At 39.0% G+C, this 27,457-nt stretch overlaps 1 protein-coding gene across 26 annotated transcripts in view; it reads left to right on the plus strand.

The window, feature by feature from the left end:
* Epb41l3 (erythrocyte membrane protein band 4.1 like 3) overlaps positions 1–25,036 on the plus strand; it is a 173,103-nt gene extending 148,067 nt beyond the window's left edge. For 3 of the 26 annotated variants that reach the window (XM_047525957.1, XM_047525956.1, XM_047525960.1), the window contains exons 13-27: positions 2,067–2,627; positions 7,563–7,616; positions 10,373–10,408; positions 10,578–10,643; positions 11,106–11,297; positions 15,551–15,625; positions 16,000–16,098; positions 17,029–17,763; positions 18,280–18,402; positions 19,006–19,389; positions 20,786–20,917; positions 21,698–21,796; positions 22,248–22,328; positions 22,603–22,719; positions 23,909–25,036. In XM_047525957.1, coding sequence (XP_047381913.1) covers positions 2,067–2,627; positions 7,563–7,616; positions 10,373–10,408; positions 10,578–10,643; positions 11,106–11,297; positions 15,551–15,625; positions 16,000–16,098; positions 17,029–17,763; positions 18,280–18,402; positions 19,006–19,389; positions 20,786–20,917; positions 21,698–21,796; positions 22,248–22,328; positions 22,603–22,713 — 2,748 coding nt within the window. In that variant the 3' untranslated portion in view covers positions 22,714–22,719; positions 23,909–25,036. The remainder of the gene's footprint in view (positions 1–2,066; positions 2,628–7,562; positions 7,617–10,372; positions 10,409–10,577; positions 10,644–11,105; positions 11,298–15,550; positions 15,626–15,999; positions 16,099–17,028; positions 17,764–18,279; positions 18,403–19,005; positions 19,390–20,785; positions 20,918–21,697; positions 21,797–22,247; positions 22,329–22,602; positions 22,720–23,908) is intronic. The other 23 variants (XM_047525968.1, XM_047525966.1, XM_047525974.1 and 20 more) reach the window with 17 other exon arrangements.
* Positions 25,037–27,457: the final 2,421 nt, after the last annotated feature.

Genomic DNA, 27,457 nt, shown 5'->3' on the forward strand with positions numbered 1-27,457 from the left:
TCACCCATGCCAACAAATGATCCCCATGGATGTGTAAATGGAATTAAGTGCCACACAAAAGTAAATTATTTTTAGTTTGCTCCCAAAGTAGGTGCAGTCTCACTTTATTCAGTTTTAAAAGATTACCAATTCGTTTATGTATCATGTAGCTCTGAGCTATCCTCACCTTGTGCCATTTATGCCATGGGAAAATAAAAGGACAAAGAAAACAACTTCCCTCATTGTCTGATCTCTGCAGAGCCAGTGTTTTGAGCTGGTTCCTTCAGGAGGTTGCAGCTGAGATCCAGTGCTTCATAATTGCCAGCTGTCTTTATTTCCCCAAAAACTTTAAAAAGACAAAGCTGTCTTAAAACCACATTCAGAAGCAGCATGGAAGAGTAATCCTTAATTGTATTATTTTCCACCCTCAAACAGTAACATAGAGGGTACTTATTTTTTAACCAAATGAAAACACTTTATTGAAAATAATTCTTAAAAGACCAATCCTGAGAATAGCATGGGAAGGAGGTTTGTTTCCTTTGCTGATGTTCCTTCCCTCAGGTCAGATCATGGGTCTCACCACCAGAGAATAGTTGTCTTCACACAGAAGGTGACTTGTAACATCTACATTATTCTTAGCGATTTGTGCAGATTCCTGTTTAAAATGCAGTGTTTAATGTCAAATGTGAGTGTGTGGGAAGACACACTCCTGTCATGGTCAAAAGAGACACTTCTCTTGCAGATATATTCAAGAGATACTTTTCCTTGTGCATTTTCTTTCTCTCATGCCTCAGATGTAGTTTTATTTGTACATCCCCCCCCCCCCCCCGTTGCTATATTTACCACTTCTCCACAAGTCAGGATTGGATAACCACCACCAGTCAGGCAGACTGGGAAATTTCCATGCTCTCGGGACATTAGGCAAAACACACACACACACACACACACACACACAGCACAAGAGAAGTCTAATTATCTTCAGGCTCCATGAGGCCTGGCCTTGAATTTACCAGGCTGTAGCAGCTCCTGTGCTCTGCCCCAGGTCTGCTTGGGATTTGCTTGCTTCCTTTCTTCCCTTTCTTGCCCAGCAGCCCCTCCACCACCTGCATTGAGACCACTAGGGCCCCAGAGAATGAAACTAGGTTCACTTGTCCCATGAAAGCTAGAACTCATCAGGGTGTTACTTTTGTGCAGATGCCTACTTTAACATTGTATTAAGGACACAAACCAAAGGTATAAACATGCCCTTTATCTACTAAGAGAAATCAGAAGGCTGGGAAATTGTATCTTTCTATTATTTATGGCCCACAAATAATAGAAACTTACACATAGAAACTGTTACAAGACAACACATTCTTTTTTGCTGGTTAGCTTATCAAAATCATTTTGAGTGTGAGTTCCACTTACATCCTACATAAAGGAGCAAAATAGAAGACTTTTCAGAGCGACCTCAGTCCTTTGTTGGGAAGTCAGAGTTCCTGAAATGCTAATTGTTAAATCCCCCCATTATCAGATAGGAGTGGGGCCAGAAACTTCTAGATTTGTAAACCCACCTGTTTTGGATGTAGTTGACTAACCAAAGAAAGAAATAATGCTAGGAAAAATTCTTTTTAAATAATCAAAATTTGAATTGGATTTTGTTTTCACTTCTAATCCAACTGAACCATTGTAACAGACAGATCTGTTACCTGGAGATCAGGAGAAGGTTATTGAAAGTCTTGACTTTGATTTATTAGAGTTATATTTGCTCTCAAAACCCTAAACCTTCCTAGAGTTGTTGATCTAGAATGAAATTTTTGGATCATGGGAAATGTGTAGACATTGAGATTGCCCATTGTTACCTTCTGTTCTGACTTTTTAAAAATTCCACCCTGCTATGTGATGGTCTAATGGGAGAACTGTAGCCATCTGCGGCAACATTGGCATGCAGCTTTACTTAAAAATCCCCAAGCAACCCCAGTGCTAAAATTCTTGTTTTATAATTTTATATTGATACCCATAAGAAAATTAACTAATTGCAGTTTTCTTTTTGTCCTTTTGCACCTCTGTTCGCTGCTTCCTGTCTCTCTCTGTCTCTTTCACATCAGTCACCGGAGCTTGGCACTGACTCATGTCCCTTGTCACCCCCATCAGCCCATTCTGACCCTACATCCTCCACTGAGCTCCGTAGGAGGTGTAAGGAGAACGAATGCAGAGCTCCAGGTTCCGCCCCAACCAGAGCTGAGCATCTGCAGGGAGAGCTGGCCTTGGACTCCGACAGCCAAGGGAAAGCTTACATAGGGGACCAGGATGTGGCATTCAGCTATAGACAGCAAACTGGCAAAGGAACCACGTTGTTTTCCTTCTCCTTGCAGCTCCCTGAGTCATTCCCCTCTCTCCTAGATGATGATGGGTACCTCTCTTTCCCCAACCTATCCGAAACCAACTTCCTACCCCAGAGCTTGCAGCATTATCTCCCGATCCGCTCACCCTCCCTCGTGCCCTGTTTCCTCTTCATCTTTTTCTTTCTGCTCTCTGCCTCCTTCTCAGTGCCATATGCCCTCACTCTCTCCTTCCCTCTGGCTCTGTGCCTCTGCTACCTGGAGCCCAAGGCGGCCTCCTTGAGCGCCTCCCTAGACAATGACCCGAGTGACAGTTCAGAGGAAGAGGTGTGTACCTCGGCATAGAACACACTTCCCCTGCGTGTTCCGTGCTTCGGTCCGAAACAGTGTTAGCCGGCTGCTGCGATAGTGGTCCTACTTTCAGAGCCTCATTTATTGTCTGTGCCAATTATGTTGAGGTTTTGTGTGTTGGGGAGTCCGACCCAGGCCCAGGGTTAGGCACAACACCACGTGGACGTAGCAGTCTGAGTGCAATCAGAATCCTCTGCTACTGGCTGAGTCCTATGTGGGGTGACTCAGCCAGAAGTCAATTTCAAATAGCCCTTTAGCTATGTAAAAGATCAGGGCTAAGTTAAAGCTTCTGATCAGTTATCGTCTTACAAAACAAATCACATGTAAGACAGATAAGTAACTTCCAGTTTAAATGAAATTCAAGGAGAGATAGAGAGAGGACTGGGAGAGGGACCATGTCACAATCTCTTGGGTAGCTTTCCAAATGTGCAAACTAGTCTCCTGGAGATTCTGAAATGCCCCTGCTGCTCTCCTTGATTGTACATATCTTTACTCATTTAGTGGATCAGGTCCCATCATGCATTGGGTCAGAAAGAATGTCAACAACATTTTGAAACAGCCACCTGTCATCCGTCATTGGTAGGACCAAAAACAGGACCAGGAAGAACTGCATGCAGTTCAAATACAGTCAGGGAAGGATATATTTAAGGTTTCTCTACATATATAACCAAGCTGAAATTGTATCAATGCTAACTGTGTCAGTGCATATTATCAGATAGCAGTGATTCTTCCAATCCCACTTGAGACAAGAACTCCCCACAATATGACAGTGTGGTCAAGTCAAGAAAGTTGATGAGGTGTCTTTGGCCCTAAGCCAGGTTTGTGCATAGTCGGGGGAAAAGCATGTCTCCCTCCCTCATCTCAGCAACTGGGTGAGTTGATGGTGCAGTGAGCAGCAGCTTTTGCTCTTAATTGCTCCCCTTTCCCACCTCTCCACAGCCCTGTGAATAGCACAGCAGCTTCCCTTTCTCCACACTTCAAACAGAGCTTAGGGAAAAGAATAGAAGCTGCCCCCAGAGGCACTGGCTGTCATGTCCTCTCTTGCCTGTGCCTCTCCCAGGCCCCCTCCAGTTCTCCTGTTCCCACAAAACAAGGACTTTTGAGACAAGAGACAAGCCATATGCTCCTAGCATTAAAAAAAAAAAAAAAAGTCAAGGCAACACACACAAAAAGACTATTCAGTTTCATGTTCAGCCAGAAAGTCATAATTTGAGGTGCACCTGTGAGTATATAGAATTGTGAAGGTGTGTGAGTACCTGTATTTAGTGATATTATAGCCATTTGTGTACAGCAAAAGGAAAAACTATGAATGTTCTCACAGGTGCTTTAAATGGAAGTCTAGGTTTTTTAATTTAATATTGCATAAGAGTCTTTTTCAAAGTTCTTGGGCTGTATGAGACTGAGCTCCAACTAAATCTCTCTCTCTCTCTCTCTCTCTCTCTCTCTCTCTCTCTCTCACACACACACACACACACACACACACACACACCCATACACCCATATGTGTTTTTTATCCTTGAAAAATATTTTGAGAACTACTTTAAGTCCAAGGCTTTATTATCACTATTTCTCATAGTGGCAATATCATCAAGTAGTATGGAAGACAATATTATCTGTAAAGACTGTCTATAATATTACATATTTCCAACCTGCAAATATATTTATATTTCTTTAGCAGTGAGTCAGTCCTGAGTCTAACATAAAGAAGAAAAAAAAAAAAAAAGAAAAAAAGAAAAAGATTTCTGTTTTATGCTTTTCTAAATTTTAAAAACTGAACATTTCCTTAACCAACCACACAGATCTTGTGCCTAATCCAGGGTATACATCTTGTTGTAATCGGTGCATGAGAGTTAATGTAAACTTGGGCATGTCTGCATTACATCAGCAAAACAAATCACAGCAGTTCATTGTTGCAAGTTAGTGAATGCAGGATGGGAGCTTCCCGGTCCTCGCTGTCCTTGTTATTGCAAACCTCTGAAACTGAAATAGCACTGACCACTGCAGTCCTCGCCACCCTCCTCCCCAACCTTAGCCTACTACATACAGCTCTCCTGCCACCAGACTTTGTATTTCACCATCTGCTCGGTGTCAACTCTTAACCCCAGGTGCAAAGAGCTGTGCATACTAGTTCTGCTTGAGCTAAAAAAGTCACATTGAGGTCATTCAGTTTAAAAAAAAAAAGTGCTGTTTGCTTACATGGCCCATTTTATTCTCTAGGCCTCAAGTTCTTTGGCAGCTAAACTGGGTGACTTCCTATATAATTCATCTGTCACATTCCTTTTACGAAATCACTAATGACAGTAGTTCTTTTTACATCTCTCATATGTTACAGTAGCTAAATCATAGTGCCAGCCTTTCTCAAGAGTGAACCCCAGTATAGAAAAGCTTAATCATTTCAAACAAGAAAGTGGTCGGCCAATCATTTCTTTCCCGTTATACTTTCAAAAGGATCAAATAAGAAGGGCAGAATATCAAATTATCTATCAAGAAACATAAGATAAATTTAGTTCATCATAACATAATTATTTGTGAATTTCTTAGTAAATTTTTGATAATACAAAACAAAGAGGTTCAAATTTGGAGGAAAAGAGTAATCAACTTATTCATACATTTTAATTTGTGGAAACACAGTATTATTGTGTGGTAACTGATGACATACTACACCTTTTGCAGTTGGTCCTAGTACATTTTATGTTTTATAGCAGTTGCTAAAAACGCTGCTATTTTCAGTTTTTCTTCATTAATTGACTATTGATCAGGCAGTGTGTTTGTTCACTGACTAGAGACTAAGTAGGAATTTGAGGGAGTTTACAGCTTTGGGGTTTACAGTTTTGTTTGAGATGGGATCTTGCTGTGTTGCCCAGGCTGGCCTCAAACTTGGCGATTCTCTTGTCTCAGCCTCCCAGGTAGCTGGGATTATAGGCATGTGCCACTGCACCCAGCTTTTGAGGGAGTTTAGATATGGCCAAAGATATTTGATTTTGTGTACCAAGGAAAATTAATAATTATGCAACATGTTAATATTTATATATTATTACTACTATAGGAAATTTTAGCTCTATGCATGTTGGTCATTCTATAAAGCACTTAGTATCCATTACCCAATATAATTTTTAGTGTTATTTTCCCCATTTTCCAAGAAGGAAACCAAGATTAAAATATGAAACACACCCAGTGTGTCACACGTTTGAACAGCAAGGATTCGAGCACATTGGTCTGACATCAGACCCCTCACTGGAATCTAAAACCAAACTGTAGTGCCAAGATGTTGGAAAATTACTGAATTAAATTTTAAAACCATATGGGAAATAATCTATGTCGGAAGACAGATATCTTAAAGGACTTTTAGAAGTGTTCGACATGAAAGCCTAAGATCTTTGAGTTATTCTATAGGCTTGAACAATAGCACGTCTTTTTCTTATTCATTCAAAATGGTCTTTCCTTGGGCTGTTAGTTTGCATAGATGGTAATACCGTAACAGCAATTACCCTATAAAAAACTTCAGGGTCACTCCGTGCCCCAGTTATTAACCAAGGTAGTCAGATCATGAAAATATATCAGTCAGGCTTTCTTCTCTGAAAGAAATCTACTTAGGTTTAGCAAGCTTGTCAGAATGCCAGCCTCAGATCTACACGCCAAGCATGTATTCTGACTCCTTCTCTTCTAGAAATTTACGAATCAGAGTTTAGGGACAGTGCCAAAAAGTCAGAATGGCCAGAGTTAAATCCAGAGAGATAACACTGTCCCAGTTGTTCTTACTGACATGTCTTGTTTTTCAGAGGGAGGGAATTATTTTAAGTGAGATTCAAAACTGTACAGCCCCAGTTCTGATTTTTATTTTCAAAATAGCAATCCAAAAATTTGATCAAGGGAATGTTATGAATAATTAGTTGACATTTGTAGAGGGTGAGTCCATTAATAGGACATTCAAGTTATGTCTTAATTTCAATGCTTATTGTTCTACTCTACTCCACAGAAAATACTGTTTTCAATCGTAACCCCTTATGAAACAGATTAAAAACCTGTCCTGAAATTAACATTTTAATTCTCCCCTGAATTCCTAGGCTCTGTCAAATGCTGTGCTTTGTTTTATTTGTTTCCAAGTAGATGTCTCTTTCTCTCTCTCTCTCTTTCCTTATTTTTAAATGATTTTTACTATTATTTGCATCATTTGAATGGTATTTTTGCAATAAGCTGTTTAAATACGTATTTTGATATACCTCTTTATACTGGAGGGTGGGGTAAAATAACAACATGTAATCTTAAAAAAATATCTGTTAGCAATGCTACTTGAAAATTGAGTTACATTTTTCATATATAAAACATATGCCTGTGAGTCACTGGCATGTGCTTTTTATAATTCATAGGTAATGCAGACAGCCTGATGTTCGTAAATGGGCATAAATTATGCAACTATATAAATGAGGGGCTGAAAGTCCAGTGACTGTTACAGTAGCTTTTTATGTAAATTTTTATTTTCATTTACCTTTCAAATGTGACATATTACTAGGATAAAAAAAAATGTATATAGATACGTAAACCCGATTTTATTTGCATTAAGAATTTTTAGGAGAGCTTTCTCAGGATGTTAGTGGAAAGGGTGGGAGGAAAGTGACAAATTGGTTTTCCTGACATGTAGCACTAGACAGGTCAGTGTGGCCCACGCCGTCCCTGCAGTTCCTGCGGGCTGTGCGTGCCTCGGGTCTTCCTCGGAGGGGGCTCTGTTGACAACACCCAGCTCTGGCTCTTCTTTTGCTTTGGCTTGAAGCTGCGTTCTTGTGGGAAGGTAGTATGCCACAGATCCCAGAGAAAGAAAATGAGTGGTTCAACTTGTAGGTGCCCCGCTTGACCAGATGGGTTTGTTTTCTATCCCTGCCTCCTTCGGAACCTGATCACCTCTTCGGTATATAGACTGACAGTGAGCGAACAGACACCGCAGCGGATGGAGAAACCACTGCCACGGAGGTTGGTGTTTAACTGGACCTGGCTGGGAGCTGGTTAAGGAAAATGTCCCTGGGGGTCGGGGGAGGCCTCTGCAACTAAGAATCCTGCATATTAGCTTTTGAAATGTGGATAAATTCTAAATTCTAACTTTCATAGTAGGAGTTAAATATATTTTTTAATTGCATAGACCAGTAGATCTCCAACTGGCTTGTGTGGGAATTAACTCCTAGGATCACAGCCTCACATTTTTTCATTCAGAAGGACGGAGATGGAACTAGAGAATTGATGTTTCTGACAAGTTCCCAGATGGTGTTGACTCTGTTAATTCTAAGATCACATTTTGAGAACCACTTGCCTAAACTAATAATACCTTAAAAAGGGGGGAAAAAAAGAAAAGAAAAAAAGAATTCAGCTGGGCACAGTGATTCTTGTCTATAATCCCAGCTGCTCTGGAAGGTGAGGCAGGAAGATCGCAAATTCAAAGCCAGCCTCAGCAATTAAGCAAGGCCCTAAGCAACTCAGTAAGAGCCTATCTCCTACAAATAAATAAATAAACAAAACACACACACACACACATATATATACATACATATATATTTATACACATACACACACAAAGGACTGGAGAGGTGGCTCAGTAGTTAAGTGCTCCTGAGTTCAATCCCCTGTACCAAAAAAAAAAAAAATTGTCCTACCTCAAATGAGAGGCTTTTATGGATGTTAGCTTTGATGCATGAGACGAGTCACAATTACTTTAATGAGCTTGCTGACTAAGTAGAGATATGGTTTAAAATCCCAAATGGTCAAATAATATTCGTTAAAATAGTACTTCTCTGAATGTGTTGTTGTGGCCTTTGGCTATAGTGCAGGTCACTCATAAGAAATTAATTCTCTAAGGAAGAGAATATTGTCAAGTTATTGTTAGTACTTTATTGAAAAAAATGTAATCACATTTAACAGAAGAGAAACAGTGCTATTGATTGTCCTTTGTTAATTCTTTAGGATACATTATAGAGTGTGTTGATGAATTTTTGTCATTTTTAAATCCTGCACTATCAGTAACTGATTCAACTTTCTATAAAAACAGTGTTTATCAATAGTGATAGAAGTCAAGATGTTTATTTCCCAGAGTGCTAGCAGAATTAAGTTTTTACTTTGCAATAAATTTTACTTGAGCTCCTATGTTATTTTTTACATCACCCAATCACAACCATATTTTCTAGTTGCCTATTTTGGAAGAAATAAAAGTACTATTAAGTTGTGTCTGTACATCACTTAATTGAAAATATCTTCAGAAAAAAAATTCCATAATGGTATTTTATTAAGTTTCTTCCTTTTGGAAATGCCACAGTTTAAATAATTACTTATTTTTTAAAGTAAAATACAATAGTGTAAAGCTATTATCCAGATTATTTTAAGCAATTATAAATACACTTATTAAAAGCTAATAATTTACTATGCCAAATATAAAAAAAACTACACTTTGATTTTGTAAGAGTTAGGGACATATCACAACAGGCTAATACATTCAGTGAATGTTGTCAGAATCCTCCTATGTGCTGTAAATGAAAAACATTTTTAATACTTTAAATTTTTTAGCAATTTTTTAACTCATTATGAAACATTTAAAGCACAGAAGCAAATCCATTTAATAGGTAGATTGTGAAGAGCTGTGAACACACCACATCCTTGAGAATCAGGATGTCACCAGCCCTGTTATTTTCCTGCAGCTCCTTTCCACATTCCCTTCCCTTAAGGTGACCAGCACAACAGTAGTATGGTATGGGGTCCGTGAGGTAGATACTCCTGACCCCATTGGCAGATAAGGAAACTGAGACCCCTGTAACTGAAATGATCTGCTCAAGGCCCCTTGAGTGTGACCCTTGTCTTCCCTATCATTTCACTCTGCATGTCCACTTGGAGCCCAGTGGCACAAAGCCCAGACCCTGCATCAGAAAGCCCTGTGAGAAGCACAGCTTTACCATGCAGCCTGTGGCTTGGCCTACTTACCTGATTACTGGTACTCACATGTCCAAAGATTAGGCAGGTTGTTGAAATTAGAAAAAGAGGGATAATATAGTGGCTTGGGGTATTTTTAAAAAAATATTTTGGTACTTCTTTAACTCAAAAATTGTCCCATTCTTATTTTCAAGGAATGATGTTGTTACTGATGACAGATAATTTCTTCTTTTTTTTTTTTCCTCTTTTTGGCTTCCTTAATTATCCCATATCAGTCTTCTCTCCTTTAAAAACTTTTTAAACTATTGGTTTAAGAAAATCAAAGTTCTAATAAGTTTTAAAATGTAGGCATCTCTATGTTTAATTCTTCCAGCCTCAGTTTCACATATTGGGGGTCGTATAGCTAACCTTACAGAATTATTGTGAAGATTCATCCTTTTGAAGGGAGCTATCATTACTGTGTTGCCATAGCCCTTCTTAGGAATTGCAATCTGGCTCCCCATGCCTCCTGAACCATTGGTAATGTTCATTAAGAACAGCCTACCAAGCCCCTGCTGCCTCCCTCCCAACCATGTATATCTGCTCATCAAAATGCCAAAGACCCAGTGAGCAAGAAATCTTTTCCCTCTCTGTGCTTGTTAAGCTTCATAATTTGTGTGTGAGAGTGTTGTGGTTTGTGTAGAGGAAAGAACTGCATCCTTATGCAAGTGCACACGAGTGCCCACACTTAGCAAGTTTAAATAGACTTTTGAGTTCTCTAATCTCAGAGTAAATTGCATGGTAAGACTTTATTTCCCACTCTTTCTTGATGCTGGCAGTCGGACCAGGAGGAAGATGCAGAACTCAAGGCACAGGTAGAAAATTAGAAGTAAAACAAATCAGTGCGTCATGGTTTGTGTACGGTGTTCAGATCTCAGCATGCTCTGTAGCTGTTACCATGTCGATGGTGCAGTGCGCAGGATGGAGTTTGTTCCCTTGACTACCGTGTCCCTTACCTTTCCCTTTCTTCTCCACTTTTTTCAGAATAGTCTGATTAAGCGAATAAAGGGTGAAAATGTGTATGTCAAACATAGTAATCTTATGTTAGAGGTTGGTATTGGTATATACCAGTGCATGTTTGTGTGTGTTGTTTTTTCCCTTAGTGGCTTACCTGTGGGCTCGTACCATGATGCATGAACTGTGTGCTCACCTGTTAATAAGTGGGGATGACTTCTCAGCCTACTCTGTCTGATTCCTTTTCCTCTCCTAGATGTAGATCCCTTTCCCTCTGTGTGTACTTAATTCTCTCCGGTCACATGTAAATTACATTCCTTACAGTTTTTACCTTTCAAAATTCTTTTTGATTTTTATGCTTGTGTGAATTTGATTTCTTTTCTTTCTCTTTTCCCTAGAAATATCACATTTTCACCAGAGTGTTTGTGGTAGTGTCATGAACCCTCTTCAAAATTCTGTTTTCTTTTGACTAATGAGATTGACATGACGTTTTGGTTTTTTTGTTTTTGTTTTTAAGTTGCAAGGCTGACTGTTGGATTCTTTATGTTCTGAATGTAGGAGCTAGATAAAACTCAAGATGAACTGATGAAACATCAAACCAACATTAGTGAGCTGAAAAGAACCTTCTTAGAAACCTCAACAGACACTGCCATAACGAATGAGTGGGAAAAGAGACTTTCTACCTCCCCGGTGCGACTGGCTGCCAGGCAGGAGGATGCACCCATGATTGAGCCACTTGTACCTGAAGAGGTCAGTATTCAAGCTCTGGGTTGGAACTGTCTTCTGTTTTCAGTGACTTTGCATCTCCACAGGGACTGAAACTAGGAAAAGAATTTGCTGAATTTCTGAGTAAAGAACCTTCCCTCTTATCTATGTATAACCTGAATTGAGATGCTCTGTGCTCCACAGGAAAGGTGCAAATCAAATGAGTAGGTGGCCAAGGAGCATGGTATCAGGTGGTACTGGCAATGGCCAGAAAGCCACAGGGAGACTATAGGGCAAACTGGCTGATTCTGATCAAAAACCTATATTTTACGGTAGAGAAATTAAGATACTATCTTAGTGAATTGGCACTTTATCCAAATGTACTTCCTTCTTCTGCATTGATGAATGACCAGAAAACTCTTGTATATATGTTTCTCATCAATGGTAAGATGGAACCTCCTGAGAGTCTGCTGTTTGACTGATCAGAAGTTGAAAGCATTTCAGGACACATTTTATCATGATATATTACATCAGGCTTTTAATGGTAAAATGAATGTTTTATTTGATTTCTCTCATAACTGGTTATTTTAACTGATTTGTGATTAGTTTTTATTTGACATTTTTAATGGGGAAATTAGGGTTTTAACACGACCATAATTTAGTGAAAATATAATATTTTTTAGGAAAAAGAGAAAGGGGAAAAAATCAAGTTTATACAAGCATAAAAATCCAAAGAATTTTATAAGGTAAATTCTAAGGAATGTAATCTGCATGTGACCAAGGAGAATTAAAATAAATACACAGGAAAAGGAATCTAAATGTAGGAGAGGATGAGGAATCAGTAGGCAGAGAAGTCATCCCCACTTATTAACACACGGTACTCACATTTTGGTGCTTTTTAAGTAAAGCTTTTCCGTATAGGAAAGCTCTCTTTAAATATACAGCCAGAGTAAGGGTAAACTTGATGTTATTTCAAGGCTCCCATTTATAAGGGACCCACGAATTACTATCTATCTACTGTTAGATATCATTTTGCTTTTCTCTCTTCCAAAATAAGCAGTTTTTGAAAACTGCACCTTTTGAGCATTGTTTTGATTAATCTCCTTCTTATCAAGACCCCTTTATTGTGAACTATTTGTCCAGGAAACTGACACAGAATAGAAAATTAGAACTTATGCCTTTGTGTGTGTAAAAGCCTTTAAACAGTGATCTGTAGGCAGCGTTCAGGTCCTTGCAGTGAAATGAAGAATCGAATTACACTCATTGTTGATGGTTTTCTAAACCTCCTTTGAAAACTTTTTTATCATCCTGACCAAGATCTCACTATTGCTGTATTCATGACAGTTCCAATCCCAGCTGAAAAGTACCCACTGGAATTACTTTGTAAAGGGCCTATTATGCAGAATAAATGAAAAGTACCTCTACCAAGGTATGCCTGTACCACTAAACACCACTTGCATTCAGATAACTTGAATTTCAAGAGAAAAATTTCTCATTTCATGTTTGATTTAAATATACTAGTTCTTGCATTATTAAGAAGACCGCTTGTCAGTTATACTGCCTTAAATTTTATTTTAATTGGTCAAGTTGGCCTCACCTTATTTTCATTTTTTAGAAATAATGTTCCAGTTCTAAAGATGTTGGACAACTGGACTAAGTTACAAACACACAGAATAAGTAGCTACCCAAAGCAAAACAAACAAAAGGAGCCAAATGTCTCTCCCCAATACTAATACTTAAGAAAATGTCAGGTGGTGGCCACTTCAAATGTTTTAAGGAATATCTTAGAGAAGTTAAGGGGTGGTACTAAAAACAAGGGGAATTTTTGAAAAGTCAAAGCCATTCGAATGGTGAAATGTATTTTTTACTTCTGATTTAATCCTGAATCTTAGAAAATGATGGTGGATTAACCCCAAAGTATTATAATTTAAGGAGGTGATATTTTGACTACAATGAACTTTCCATTGATGCTGGTACCTTTTCTGTGCTTCTCTGTCCACATATATTTCCCACAGTGGCCTTTTATAAGCACATAGGCCTAGTCTATGTTAAAGATCTATTCCTTAGTAGTTACTTGAATACTAAAAGTTTTCAAATCCCAACCAAAAAATCAGTATTCATCAATACCTATGCAGCACCAATATGTTCTCTCTTTCATGTGAGTGGTGAAATTACCAGTATGTTCACTATGTAACTTCTTAAGCTAGATGCTTAGCCCAGTTGATTCCCATTATTCACAGATTCTGGATTTGCAAATTCACTTGCTCCCTAATTTTTTTTTTTTGTACCAGGGATTAAACCCAGAGGTATTCAATCATTGAGCCACATCCCCAGCCCATTTTTTGTTTTTTTATTTCTTGTCTGGGTCTCACTAAGCTGCCTCAGGCCTCACTAAGTTGCTGAGGCTGACTTTGAACTCACGATCCTCCTGCCTCAGTTTCTTGCACAGCTGGGACTGTCAGAATGTGCCACTGCACCCAGTTCCCTAAAATTTATTTGTAAAGACCCTTAATCACCCAAGAATGAATGACTGTTATATTAGTGTGTGCCAGAATAGGACCTTGTTTCCCAAGTATAATACAGAGATGAATGTTTAAGAAACTTAATGAAATAGTTGAACTATACATCTAACTATATTCTAAACCCTAATAAAAGTACTCTTTTAGATTAACAGCTTCTCTTTATTAGCATCTCTTCACTTCTCTAGAAGCTGAAGTAGTTAGGTTGGAAGGTTGTCCATATTTAGAAGATATTTCTCAGATCTGTCTCTTTGTGTTATACTGTTTCTATTATGGACATACACAGCTCTATGTATAGACCGTGTTAACATTTACAATGATAAGACATAGACGTTTTAAAAATTAGTTTGTTTCAGACAATGGAGTATACTGAAAACCACTGTTCAGCCACTGGGTGTTTTTTTTTTTTTTTCCACAAAGCTTTTATCTGAGGAATAATATGGGTAATTATAATTAGAGACCCAGCAATGTTATTCTAAAAAGTACCTCTAATTTCGAACTTTCCTTCCTGTTTCTCATTTCTGTTTTAAAAAGAGGCTATGATTGAAAGTTTTAAAAGGAAGGGAGAAAGGATCAGAAGATTTACATTTAATGATGCCATATGGCACATTTTATGTTTTCCAATACCTTCCTTCAAAATTTCAGCAGGATAGGATTTTTTTCTACTTCGATAATGGTTTTTATCTCTCATTAGAAAGGGTCATGTAGGTATGGCACTGTCAAAATCTGTCAGTAGCTCTTGCAGGACGTGTCAGGTGTTCCCCTACAACCTCTTACAGGCAGACCATTCAGTGTAGTACTTATCAGTACTTTAGTAGGTAAACAGGAATTTTAAGTGGTTTCATAAAATTTTATTGTTTATAATGATAAGATTTATTGAAAGAGTTCCATTCTTCTAGACACTTTGAGCGTTCTATGATTTATTTTTAGATTAATTTTCCAAAATATCCTTTTAGTCCCTACTCTGTAGAACTGTACTCTGTGTAAAGATAGGCTTGGTTGCTACTGTATTGCCACTTGAATTAAAGAAAGTTACAAAAATAGTTAAAAAAGAACAAAACTAATGTCTTACATGAAATATTTACTTTAATGTTTCTTAATTTTTATAAGTTAAAAGTATGATTTGGTCTACTTAATTCTTTGCCAAGATATTCTTAAATTAACCTCAAATTTTATTCACCTTGTTATAAAAGTTCAAAAAAAAAAAAAAACAACTTCGAATTTGTTTATTTGTTGAACAACAAATAAATCATCCTAAGTCCACCTGAGTGTATTCAGATTAGCAGCTAATGAGCCAACCTTGTGTGTATTTCCCTACTCTGCAGCAGGTAGCACTTGAGTAAGAATTTGTTCCTATTTAAATTTTTAATATTTCTTCCTTTTTAAGTACTCACTTATGATTTTGCAAGCAACTAACACGAACACTGTTCAAATGTGAAGAAACCTTTTATTTCACTCTAGCATATTCTGTCCTTGTAGAAATGAAAAACTGTTTGAGTCATTTAAACTTCCATCTGTTACTCTTTGTAAATAATTATTAAATTATTAGATTTTGCAATGGTATCAGACTATTTTCACATTAATAAACAATGATTTACTTCTTCAGGAAAAATGAATTTTATATATTATATATATGTACTACAAGTAAAATATACATACACACACACACACACACATGCGTACATACATATAAAAAACAGTTAAAGAACTCTTCCTAACTTGCCTTTTTGGAAACTGTCTACTTCCTCTTCTCCAACCCAACCCCCTTTATTCAAACAGACCAAAGAAGAAAGAGAGATTTCTGAAAAAGTTATATTTTTGCAGCAAGGAGGTGCTCCATTCCTTGAGTCTCAGGTAAAAGACAAGCAAAAAGGATTTTCTAAAAGGAACTGTTTGTTCTTCAAACTTCAGTCATTAAAGTATCTTTAGTTTTTATTTTCCTTTTAAAATTATCTTGTTTAAAACTAAGGTAGGTATATTATTTTTTCTTAGGTTCTTGGGAAGGGGAAAAATAATTTTCCTAATATTTTGGTTATCCGTTATGCATCCTTTCTTTATGACTTCTAATCTTAGGTGATTATACATTATCATTGAAGCATTATGATTGTACTTTCTATAATAATTTTACTGAAGTTTGTACTGCCTGTTTTTCCCCATAGAGTGATGCTAATTTAGATGACCTTGATTGACTTTGAAAGTTCTGAATTTGTATTGGTTTTTCCCACTAGCCAAGTGTGATTAAGAAAATACAGGAAGGAGACTCTGCTGGTTCTGTGGCTACTTCTCGGCAAATAATTTTCCAGAAAACTGTCCCATCGACCCTAGAGGTTATTTTTTCAATTCATTTTGTTTAATGGATCAAGTTGTAATCATTCTTCTTAGGCATACTTATTTCTAGATTTAGGTTTCCAGGCTACAATAAATACAAAAGTAGAGAACATCCTAGTTTAAAATATAAACCAAGCTGCTCCCCTCTTCCTGGTTGGATTGCTCTTCCCTTTGTTACCTGTGAAACTGGTCTTCTGTTAACACATTACTTCCTATTAGGACTCCCTGAATGCAAAGTTTTCTTAACTTTAATCTGCCTTGTTGGAACTAACACTAAGCAAAGTGGAAGTCAAACTACTGAGACAGTGAACTTCAGCTGTAATTAAGATCAGGATACTGTGCAGACCACTCAGACTTATTTTTTAAAGTATCCAAAAGTGTCCAGTCAGTGGGGAATGTTTCATTACAATGCCGTGAACACAGGTGCACTCAGTATTAATTGGATGATAAGTACTGTCATGGATTCCCTTCACTATATAAACAAGTGCAATCTACAAATATAGAAAGTGATGTTTACAGAAATCTGTAGAATGTGGGCAAGTTCTTTCTGGAAATTAATGGCATATGAACTTTAGTATTATATTTAACATGAAAAACTTGACTTTGATAATGTTATCTAATCTTGAAATTCAAAATAACCAAAATGGCATCATGCAGATAGATTTCTTGCAAAATTTACCAACAAAGTCTGTTCCTATTAAAGAAATCTTAAATTGTAACCCTACCCTGCAGAATATATTCCAGATTGAAAGTGATAGTTAATTTCACATGAGAAGAGATTATACCCATAATGGTTAGATAACACCGGTCCTGGACAGTCCTATCACAGACCTGTGTGTAGCCTCCATCCCAATTTTCTTAAAGGATTCTTATTTTAGAAATAGGGGATCATCAGAATTTCTAATTTAGCTTTTATATTTTAAATATAGGGCCCAGAGGATTGGGTTATTGTAGACAAAATACCCACTGAGGTAGTTGATGGTGATTCGAAAAAGATTGTGACTTACAAGGTGGTGACGGTGAGCAGTAGAACTGGTGACATCCCAGCGGACATGCTGAAATCTAGCACTGTCGAAATGCATAGCTTCGATGATTTGGCCCGAGAATTGCAACTGAAAGAAGAGAACAAACAGAAAATATACACTCTAGGAAAATCCTACGACACCGTCTCCGGAAGAATCGTTACTATGACTGGGAAAACCAAAGAAGGAGAGAGAGTAGCTCAGCCCTCCTCTCTGGAGGTGCTTCAGAAAATGGAGAGAGGCGTGTCAGAGGCAGGGAAGGCTGTTACTATCCTGACAGAATACGAGGTCCTGGAAACCCTGGCTGATGACAAGTCCAGGAGAGGACCCGAGGTCCAGACAACAAAGCGGAAATTGTCAGAATCCCTGGCTCCCATCAAGGAAGCCGAGTCTCGCCGGCAGAGTCCTGAAGAGGATGACCTCCAGAAGGCTGCAAAGCTGGGGGAGGACGTGGCTGTCCACCCTCGCCCAGAAAGTGTCCGGTTCAGCAAGACAGAACACGTACCAGATAGTGAGGTCTTGAAAGTGGGACTCTTTGGTCCCCGAAGAAAGAGCCTGTCTGAGTGGAGATATTCCCAGGAACCAGCCTTTACTGTTGCTACCGCACATTACGTCACTGAGTCGTCCGCATCCCGAGTGGTGGTAACCAGTGGCTCTCATTCGGTTGCAGTTTAAGATTCCAGCATGACGTTATTTGAAGCAGTACCCTTCCACCCCAAACCTTTCCGTTTCTCTTGCTGCTTGGCTTTATGTTGAGAGCAGCCAACCCAGCTTTATGATTTTTTTCATGGTTCAGTCAATACTGCAATCCAAAGTCAGCATTAAAACACTTTTCTGTTTTATTTCCAGCTGCCCGTTCCCAAGATTTGATAGTGCTGCTGTGGCTTGCAATGAAGGAAAAAAAAAAAAAATCTGCTTAAATCAGCACTACCCTGATCCTAATAATTCTCTGCTTTACCAAACAACAGCTCATGGTCACCCCAGTTTGCTATTTTATTTCTCATTCTTTTCTGTTTCTAAAGTCCGTATCTTGGATTCCTTCATTTCTCCTTCCTTTTTTCCTCTGCCCACAATTTTGTCTAACAAACTGTGAATGTGTATGTGGCTGAGTATGTCTCTGTCTCTTGTGCTTGACTCTCCATTTCTTTGTCCTCTCAGACTAAGCAGTCTTCTGGTGAAAAGCTCATGGATGGCTCTGAAATCTTCAGTTTATTAGAGTCTGCGCGAAAACCAACAGAATTCATAGGAGGGGTTACTTCTACTTCTCAAAGCTGGGTGCAGGTGGCCATTTGCTTCCATCCTGGGGTTTCTGAATGTTTTCATCTGCCTTGCTCTGTGCCTTTGGGGCGGGTTGTGTGTTTGTGTCTTGCATTCAACATTCAAAGGTGTCTCGCGTGATTGTCCTTTGTGCCTGCTTGGCATATCTGTCATATGCCTTTAGTTCCACTTCAAGAATATACTCCACATATTCAAAAGGCAATCACATTGAGAAATTTTAATAGCATTTAATTTTTAAAGCATTTTACCTCATCTATTGGGTCTGCGAAAACAGCCAGAACCAATGCAAATGTGCTATGATGCTTCCGTTTATTGTTTTTTACTTGCGTATTTTATTCTGTTTTCTTTTGTGGATGTGGTAAAGTAGCAGCATAGGCTCCAGTGTGTATGTTAGCAGCAGGCATGCAGCAAAGCTTCTGGTGGGCGGAATGGAAGCTAATTTATATTTTCTATCAGTGTTTCTGGTGATAAGCACTTGATGCTGGCTTTAATCATTGTAGCAAGTGGCGGCTTTAGTTTGTTTTTTTTTCTTTTAATTTTTATTTTTGTTTCTTGACCTTTGATGTAAGGAAAATCACTCTGATGCCACACTTTCTTCCCATACAGAAAGTGGAAACCAAGATAGAGTCCAGCGAAACAGAGACAGAAACAACCCCACACCACCAGCCCCTTGGCACTGAGAAGGTGGTACAGGAAACTCTGTTGGTGGAGGAGAGGCGTGTGATGAATGTGCACGCGAGTGGGGATGCTTCTTACGCGGCTGGGGACGATGCAGATGCTGCAGCACAGCCCACAGCTACCGAAGCAGTCAGTGTGAAAGGGAAGGAAGACTTTGCTGTGACTGAGGGGGCCAAAGAGGAAAGACGGGAAGAGGCCGATAAAGCTGGACCTGAGCAGGAAGAGAGAGCTCCTGCTTCCCACGAGCGAGAGGAGGAGCAGGGTGCAGCCATTCAGGTTTCTGAAACTTCAGAACAAAAACCTCACTTCGAGGTAACTAGTAGCTAACATTACTCTGAACACTAAACTAAAACTGATGTGTGGTACCCTGAAATTTTGATCAGCATACAGGTGGAGCTGAGTTCAATTTCCTGTCTTTTCCATGTGATTATTCTGTTTCTCTTGTTTATGGCAGTTAGGGGCCAACATGCTGGTTTTTAGCTTTGGGGTCATTTACAGACATATGAATTGATTATTAATAATGCATAGCTCTGGGAAATGGTTTCTGTCATTGAAAGTATAATTGGCCACCAATCTGGACAAAGCATCATAGAAAATCTGATAGACTTATTCCTGAGCAGTGTACTTATCCAGGAGGACCAAAAGACTATGCCTTTCCATTTCTCAAGTGTCAATACTTTGTTCTTTTTTTTGGGGGGGGGATCCTTTTTTTTTAAATACATGACAGTAGAATGAATTTTGACATATACATACATGGAGTATAACTTCCCATTTTTGTGGTTGTACATTATGGGGAGTTACACTGGTCATGTATTCATATATGCACATAGAAAATTTGCATCCAATTCATTCTACTGTCTTTCCCATTCCCATCCTCCTTCCTTCCCCCGATCTCCCCCTTTCCAATCTGGTGAACCTCCCCTCCTCCCATCCCCCTGCCTACTGTGAGTCAGCATCTGCATATCAGAGAGAACATTTAGCCTTTGGTTTTGGGGGGATTGACTTATTTCACTTAGCATGATAGTCTCCAGTTCCATCCATTTACCAGCAAATGCCATAATTTTATTCTTCTTTATGGCTGAGTAATATTCCATTGTGTATATGTACCACATTTTCTTTATCCATTCATCTATTAAAGGGTACCTAGGTTGGTTCCATAGCTTAGCTGTTGTGAATTGAACTGCTATGAACATTGATGAGCCCATGTCACTACAGCATGCTTTGGGTATATGCCAAGGAGTGGGATAGCTGGGTCAAATGGTGGTTCCAGTCCAAGTTTTCTGCGGAATCTCCACACTGCTTTCCAGAGTGACTGCACCAATTTGCATTTCCACCAGCAATGTATGAGTGTACCTTTTTCCCCCACAGACTTGCCAACACCTATTGTTACTTTTTTTCTTGCTTATTGCCATTCTGACTGGAGTGAGATGAAATCTCGGTGTCGTTCGTTCCTTTAAAATTCCTTTAAAATCTTTTCTTTACCTGGAACAATCCATACAAAAAATGCTATCGAATTTTGGTAGATGATTTGACATTTGTCTGTTGTGTGCCTTATTTCCTAGCTTACCCCCCATGTAATATGTAAACATTTCTTTGATATTAACCTGTACTTTTATCAAGTACTGAAGTACCAAAGAGGAGAGAAAAGGAAACAAAAGTGTGTTGGTACAAACTGTAATAGCCATCTACTTACTTCCCATTGGTACAGTCATCCACTGTGAAAATGGAAACCATCAGTTACGGCAGTGTTTCCCCAGGAGGAGTAAAGCTAGAAGTTTCCACCAAGGAAGTGCCAGTAGTTCACACAGAAACGAAAACCATCACATATGAATCATCACAGGTAGGACAGTCTGTGAAGGCCAGATCACTGGCACTTGACGTTTTCTTCTTCTTAGGGCTGAGTGCACTTAAGTACAGCTGCACAATATTTAATTCATGAGATCTAGAGGATCCAAGCCCAACCATCTCTACAGAGAAAAGTGCAGTAATTGTAATTTTATTATTGATCATAAAGTAGCAAGTGACTTCACCAGGTCTTCACAGATCTTGAAATGTAGAAAAAGGCTCAGAAACCTAGTTTTGTCCCCACATAAAGGAAAATATGCACTTAATCATGCACTGCTTGTATTTCTGAAGTCCCAGTTTTGTTAATGACTGTTTGCTCTGGATGTGTTCAGCTCCCAGATTCTGCACAGTGATTGTGGAAGAAGGACTTCCCTCCCCATTCATGGGGGTACTCCAGGACCCTTATGGATACCCAAATCTGCAGATACTCAAGTTACTTATATAAAATAGTCTAACATTTATTCATAAAATCTAATCACAGCCCTCATGCACTTTAAATCATTTCTAGATGCCTTAAATATACCTAATACAGAGTAAATGCCACAGAAAGAGTTGTTATGCTGTGTTGTTAAGGAATAATGACAAGAAAAAAGTCAGTACAGATGCAGTGCTTTTTCTGAATATTTTGAGTCTTTGGTTGAATCCTCAGATGTGAACACACAGATACTGAGGACTGACTGTACTTCAACCATTTTAATGTTTTAAATAACACGGCAACTCCCAAAGAAGAGATACGAACACCTAGGTGTGGTGTCTGTTCCTACCTTTGCTTTAGGTGGATCCTGGGGCTGATCTGGAGCCAGGCGTGCTGATGAGCGCACAGACAATCACTTCTGAAACCACCAGTACCACCACCACCACGCACATCACCAAAGTAAGTGAGTGAGAACCGTTGAGCATACTCCTTGCGAGCTGGAGAACGGCGCTCGCTCAGAACTTCAGTCAATAGCTATCGACTGTCAGGATGCCAGGATAGCTGCAGAGGGAGTGTCTCCAACTTTTCTGTTTGTGATGCACTTGGCATGGTATGTTAGGAATATTCTTTCTGATGTCCTTTGCAGGATGTTCATTCCAGTTCTGAGCTGGAACATTCATTCCATTTCTGAGCATGGGCTGGGTCTTCCGGAAACACTAGCTGGCCAAACCCAAAGGACTTCACTCTATCCTCACTTCTGAAATTAAGCATGTTATAGAACTGCTGGAAAATTCTATTTCAATCCGTGATGTTATCTAAAACTCTCACCATTTTCTCCCATTCCCTCTATGGAATGAGGATCATTCCTGCCAGTAAGCTTATTCATGAAGCTTCTCGTGGTTTCTTTCAGACTGTGAAAGGAGGCATTTCAGAGACACGAATCGAGAAGCGAATAGTCATCACAGGAGATGCGGACATTGACCATGACCAGGTAGTATTATGTGAGATGGTAAATTCCGTAGCAGAGACACAAAGACGAACATGTTCGCCCTTCAGTTCCCACTGTTATTCCTCTAGTTCAGCATGTACTCTAAAATTTTTTCTGAATTAACTTTCCAATATATGATTTTTGATTCCTTTTGTAATCATTGTACCTCATTTGTAAATTGTGGATGTAGAGTTAGCGCATAAGTCTACACCTTGCTAGTGCTCATGCATGTCCGACTCCTTTCTGTTTTTGCCCTTCTGTGATTTCCTGGGGATAGGCTCTGGCTCAGGCAATTAAAGAGGCCAAAGAGCAGCACCCTGACATGTCAGTGACCAAAGTAGTGGTCCATAAAGAGACAGAGATCACACCAGAAGATGGAGAGGATTGACCAGAGGTAAGAGGTGACGCTCATTCTCTAGGCTTGCCTAGGCTGGCATGTGGCATGGGGTACTTTCCTCTCCTCCTTTGCCTGATCCCCCCTCTTGCTTTTTTCTCTCACTGGCATTTCTGGGGCTGGTTACCAAGAGGGTGGAGAATTGGTTTGCAGGTGCCAGTTGGTCTCAGATTTGCAAGTTCCATACTTGTGTATGTTTTGCATCTACTGCCAGTTAGAGGAGAAAGGAAGAGCAGAGCCTGCTTGAGTGGTCTCCCCACTGTTCCCTTTAAATCCAGGCCCTGCAATCTTTACATTAGCCAATTTTGAAATGTCAAATTTGATTTCACTTACCGCGTAGTCTAATCAGAACTAAAGCTGTTTTGTTCAGAGAGGTGTAATTTGTGTGTTCCAACTACCAGGGAAATTAAAAATGCCCCTTTCTCCTTTTGATGATCTCATTTCTTGGTAGCTTGCTCTTTGATTATGCCTATTCATGCTTTTGGGGTTTCTGTGTTTGGTTGGTTGTTTGGTTGGTTTTGGTTTCTTAATTCAGAACCTGGATGCTCCCTTTCTTTATGGATGGCTTACATTTCCTGCATTCTGTGGGATGACTTGCCCCTAATGTACTGTCTCAGAAGAAAGCAAATGTGGCCTTGTGATCCTGTTTTCCTTCAGAAAGTGCATGCCTTGCTAGTTGCTGTCTGGCCAGCATCTTGAGCAGACCAACAGGGGGTATGTGTGCACAGACCCCCTAAGCATACTGACCTGCTGTGCAAGACCTCACGGCCCATGAGCATCCCTAAGAGGGCTCTGAATGCTGAATGCAATAGTGAGCTATTTGCACTTGTGCTTATGGGATAAACATGGAAGAGACTTTGTAAGCTTTGTAACATTGATTTAAGAAACATTTAAATGAACAAGTAGCATCTCTTAAAGAAAACAGAAATATCAGAATCACTTATTATATTCAAATCAATAGTATATTTGGAAGATAGAATGCATAGAAAAAAGATTTCCTTCAGTAAGCTTTAATAACTTTGGTAAAGTTATAATTATTAAAGAGAAAGCATAATGGTTTGGGATGGAGTGTTATAGTATCTTGTCAAAAAGAGCATTTTAACATCCAAGGTACTTTTCTGTGACCTTGATCTGAGCAAACTTCTCAGGTGTTTTCTGATGGGTAACTAATTAAATCTCTTTTCTACAGGAATAATTTAGCTTGCACATGAATCCAGTCATGCAAACCATTAGGAAAACCAGAGCCTATATGGAGTTCCCTCTTCTAACCCAACTGACTTGTATCTGTCCGTGGAAAATTCCAATCCAGAAGAATTGACCTGGACTATTAATAAAGACACTGGCAGAGAGATCTTCCCATAATAAAGCAATCCGAATCAGCATCACTAAACTGATATTGCATGAAGCAACGATAAAATTACAAAAGAGCAGCATTTTTAATTTTCACAAAATGTCTCAGTTTCCAGCTCTACCTGCACGTTCATAACCAACGATATAAACCGTGATCTCATGTAACACAAAAAACAATCCATGCCTTTCATAGTTTATTATTATTAAAGTCTCAACAAAATTGCAATTTCCTAGGTGACAGATCTTTTGTTTACAGATAAATGAAGATTACCCTAAAATGCTAGAAGCTGTCTAGGTCCAGTGTGTCGGACTTATCCCAGATTAGATGTGCCAATAACCGAGTTTATTCAGTAAACAACTTGAATCTTGTACTTGTTTCATCTGTTTTTATTATTATCATCCATAAACAGTAATGACTCTCTGACCCTCTGGAAATATTTAATGCTTACAATCTTGCTTTGTGTATCTCACTTAATTTGTTAAAAGGTAGTACTGATTTTAGCATATCATTCATGTGATTTCTTCCTTATTGTTCACTTTGGTCTGCATTTGATCTGGAAAGCTCCCCAGAGTTCTCCAGCAAGTCCCAAATATGTAAATTGTCATTGTTTTGGGAAGAAAACCTGTGTTTTTGTTAATTTACAATATTATGAAAGTTCACTCCAGGAAAACCTGTTGAGCTTCTGTTGCTTTGTGTTCTTTCTTTGTTTCTTTTTCCTTGTATTTTTCCATTGATTTTTCTTCTTTGACTTGAAGTGTTTTATTTCCAAATCTGGTCCATATTTACAACCTAGTTCAAGAGCCAAGCCTTAAACTGTACAGAATTTCCACTGTAATTAAAATTATTGAGTGTTTAGTTATAAATAGCCTTCAAAAAGATATATTCTCCACCACACTGTCAATGCATCACAGTCCATGGTGAATGGTGTTTCTGCATAGTGAAATAAAAATGGCAAACGCATCGAAAGATCTAATTTTTCCATGTTTAATAATTTCAGTATTATGTGTGTTTAGCCCAGAGCTAACATTTGCATGACATCAAAGACCTCATTCATCCACACTGTCGAGACATCCTGTCTGTACAGGATTAAAAAACAAGTGTACATGGTATATAGTGTGTGGACCCTTGGAAATGGATTGGAAATGGAAATAAAATATGTCTACATAAATACCTGGGTACCTGCAACAGCTTCAAAAAGAACATCATAGAATCTCATGTTCAAAGTTTTAATTTTTTTTTATAAGGAAAGAGGCTCTGTGTTTCTGGGTGCTTTTAATCTACCCAGGGGATATCTCTTTCAAACATCAGCTCCACAGCTGAATAAATCAAACTGTGTAAGCCTGGACAGCCCGTTCCAGCCGCTCAGTCATGTCAGCCTCTCAGGGTGGGGACGAGGGTAAAGATACTTTGCTACCAGCTGCCAGGGTAGTACCTGTGTGCATTCCTGGTATTTTCTACCATGTCATGCATTTACCTTTCTGATTTTAAACAAACAACAACAACAAAAACCTATTATTGGGTTTGGCCTGGCCTTATTTAGAGAGTCAATTTCCTACCTGGTCCTTAACTTTCATTTTAATTGTGTTTTTAGTGAGTCAAAAATGTTTTTTAAAAAAGTAACACTTCATTTGTATGAAAATAGTATCATCTAAAGGATGCCTACACTAGATCTGCTTAGCTCATACCCATCAAATTGGACCCACATTAGCTATTTTAAACCAGACCTAATATTTTCAGGAGTCCCCATCCTTAGCAATAAGTACTTGGTTTTTATAAAATTACACATTGCAAAGAAAGTTATACATTTCCAGCTTTCTTCTCCTTCTCTATGGCACTTTTCAAAATTCTTCCAGCCTCCACCCATGGCTCAGTACCAAAGTCTTTCCCACATATTTGTGACAGCAGTGCTTCCTTTCTAGTGTCAACATTTGATTTTTACTGTTGTCACAAATTGCCACAAAATTTGTAGCTGAAAACAAAAACACGTCTATTGTCTCCTAGTTTCTGTGGCTCAGGGGTCTGGGTATGGTTTTATAGGTACCGCTAAGACTGATCAAGTGTCATCGGAGCTGTATCTCATCCAGGGGGCACAACTGGAGGAAGGACACGCTCCTGAGCTTCATGAGTCATTGGAATTCACTTGTGCTTATAGGATTTGGGCAACTTCCTGCTTGAAAGCTAGCAATAAGGGAGAACTCTTAGCTTGTGTCTGCTAGCAAGGCAGCATCCAGTATAACGTAATCAAAGGAGTGGCTTCCCACCCTTTACCATAGTCTATTGATTAAACAGAAGTCCAGTGAATAGCCTTCCTTCAGGTGAAATGCACCCGCTCTCCATCCAGTGGAGCTCAGCCTGGGCCTCAGTTTGTGTGGGTGCGTTCTACTCCTTCCTCAGTGTTGGGGTTGATGGACAGAGTCCTAGTGATGCCAAGACACACTTGCTGCAGCAAGAGAAATGAGGGTACTGCTAATAATGTGGGGATTTCATGTTCTTTCACTTTCCTGGAAGAATTTCTCATTCCCTTTTAATCTGTTATTTCAAGTTTCATAGAACTGCCAGAACCCATCCGCTTAGGCTCAGTGAGTTAGATCATGTACTTTGTAGGGTTGTTCAGCCCAGTTTTGAAAAACATTAACTTCTTCCTAGAACATCTGTTGCTCCATTATTTACATCAACATCCACCCTAGCTGTTTTTTGAAAAATCAACAGAATCTTGAACTTTATTATTTTTTTTAATTGTAAACAAATGGGATACATGTTGTTTCTCTGTTTGTACATGGAGTCAAGGCATACCATTTGTGTAATCATAAATTTACATAGGGTAATGTTGTTTGATTCATTCTGCCATTTTTTCCCTTCCCCCCTCCCCTCCCACCCCTCCCCTCCATCTATACAGTCCTTCCTTCCTCCATTCCTGCCCCCCTCCCTAAACCCAACTCCAACCCCAACACTAACCCTTCCCACCCCCCATTATGTGTCATCATCCACTTATTAGCGATATCATTCTTCCTTTGGTTTTTTGAGATTGGCTTATCTCACTTAGCATGATATTCTCCAGTTTCATCCATTTGCCTGCAAATGCCATAATTTTATCATTCTTTATGGCTGAGTAATATTCCATTGTATATATATATATACCACATTTTCTTTATCCATTCATCAATTGAAGGACATCTAGGTTGGTTCCACAATCTGGCTATTGTGAACTGAGCAGCTATGAACATTGATGTGGCTCTATCTCTGTAATATGCTGATTTTAAGTCCTTTGGATATAGGCCAAGGAGTGGGATAGCTGGGTCAAATGGTGGTTCCATTCCAAGTTTTCTAAGGAATCTCCACACTGCTTTCCAGAGTGGCTGCACTAATTTGCAGCCCCACCAGCAATGT

Source organism: Sciurus carolinensis, chromosome 15, assembly GCF_902686445.1.
Source record: "Sciurus carolinensis chromosome 15, mSciCar1.2, whole genome shotgun sequence".
Classification (NCBI taxonomy): Eukaryota; Metazoa; Chordata; class Mammalia; order Rodentia; family Sciuridae; genus Sciurus; species Sciurus carolinensis.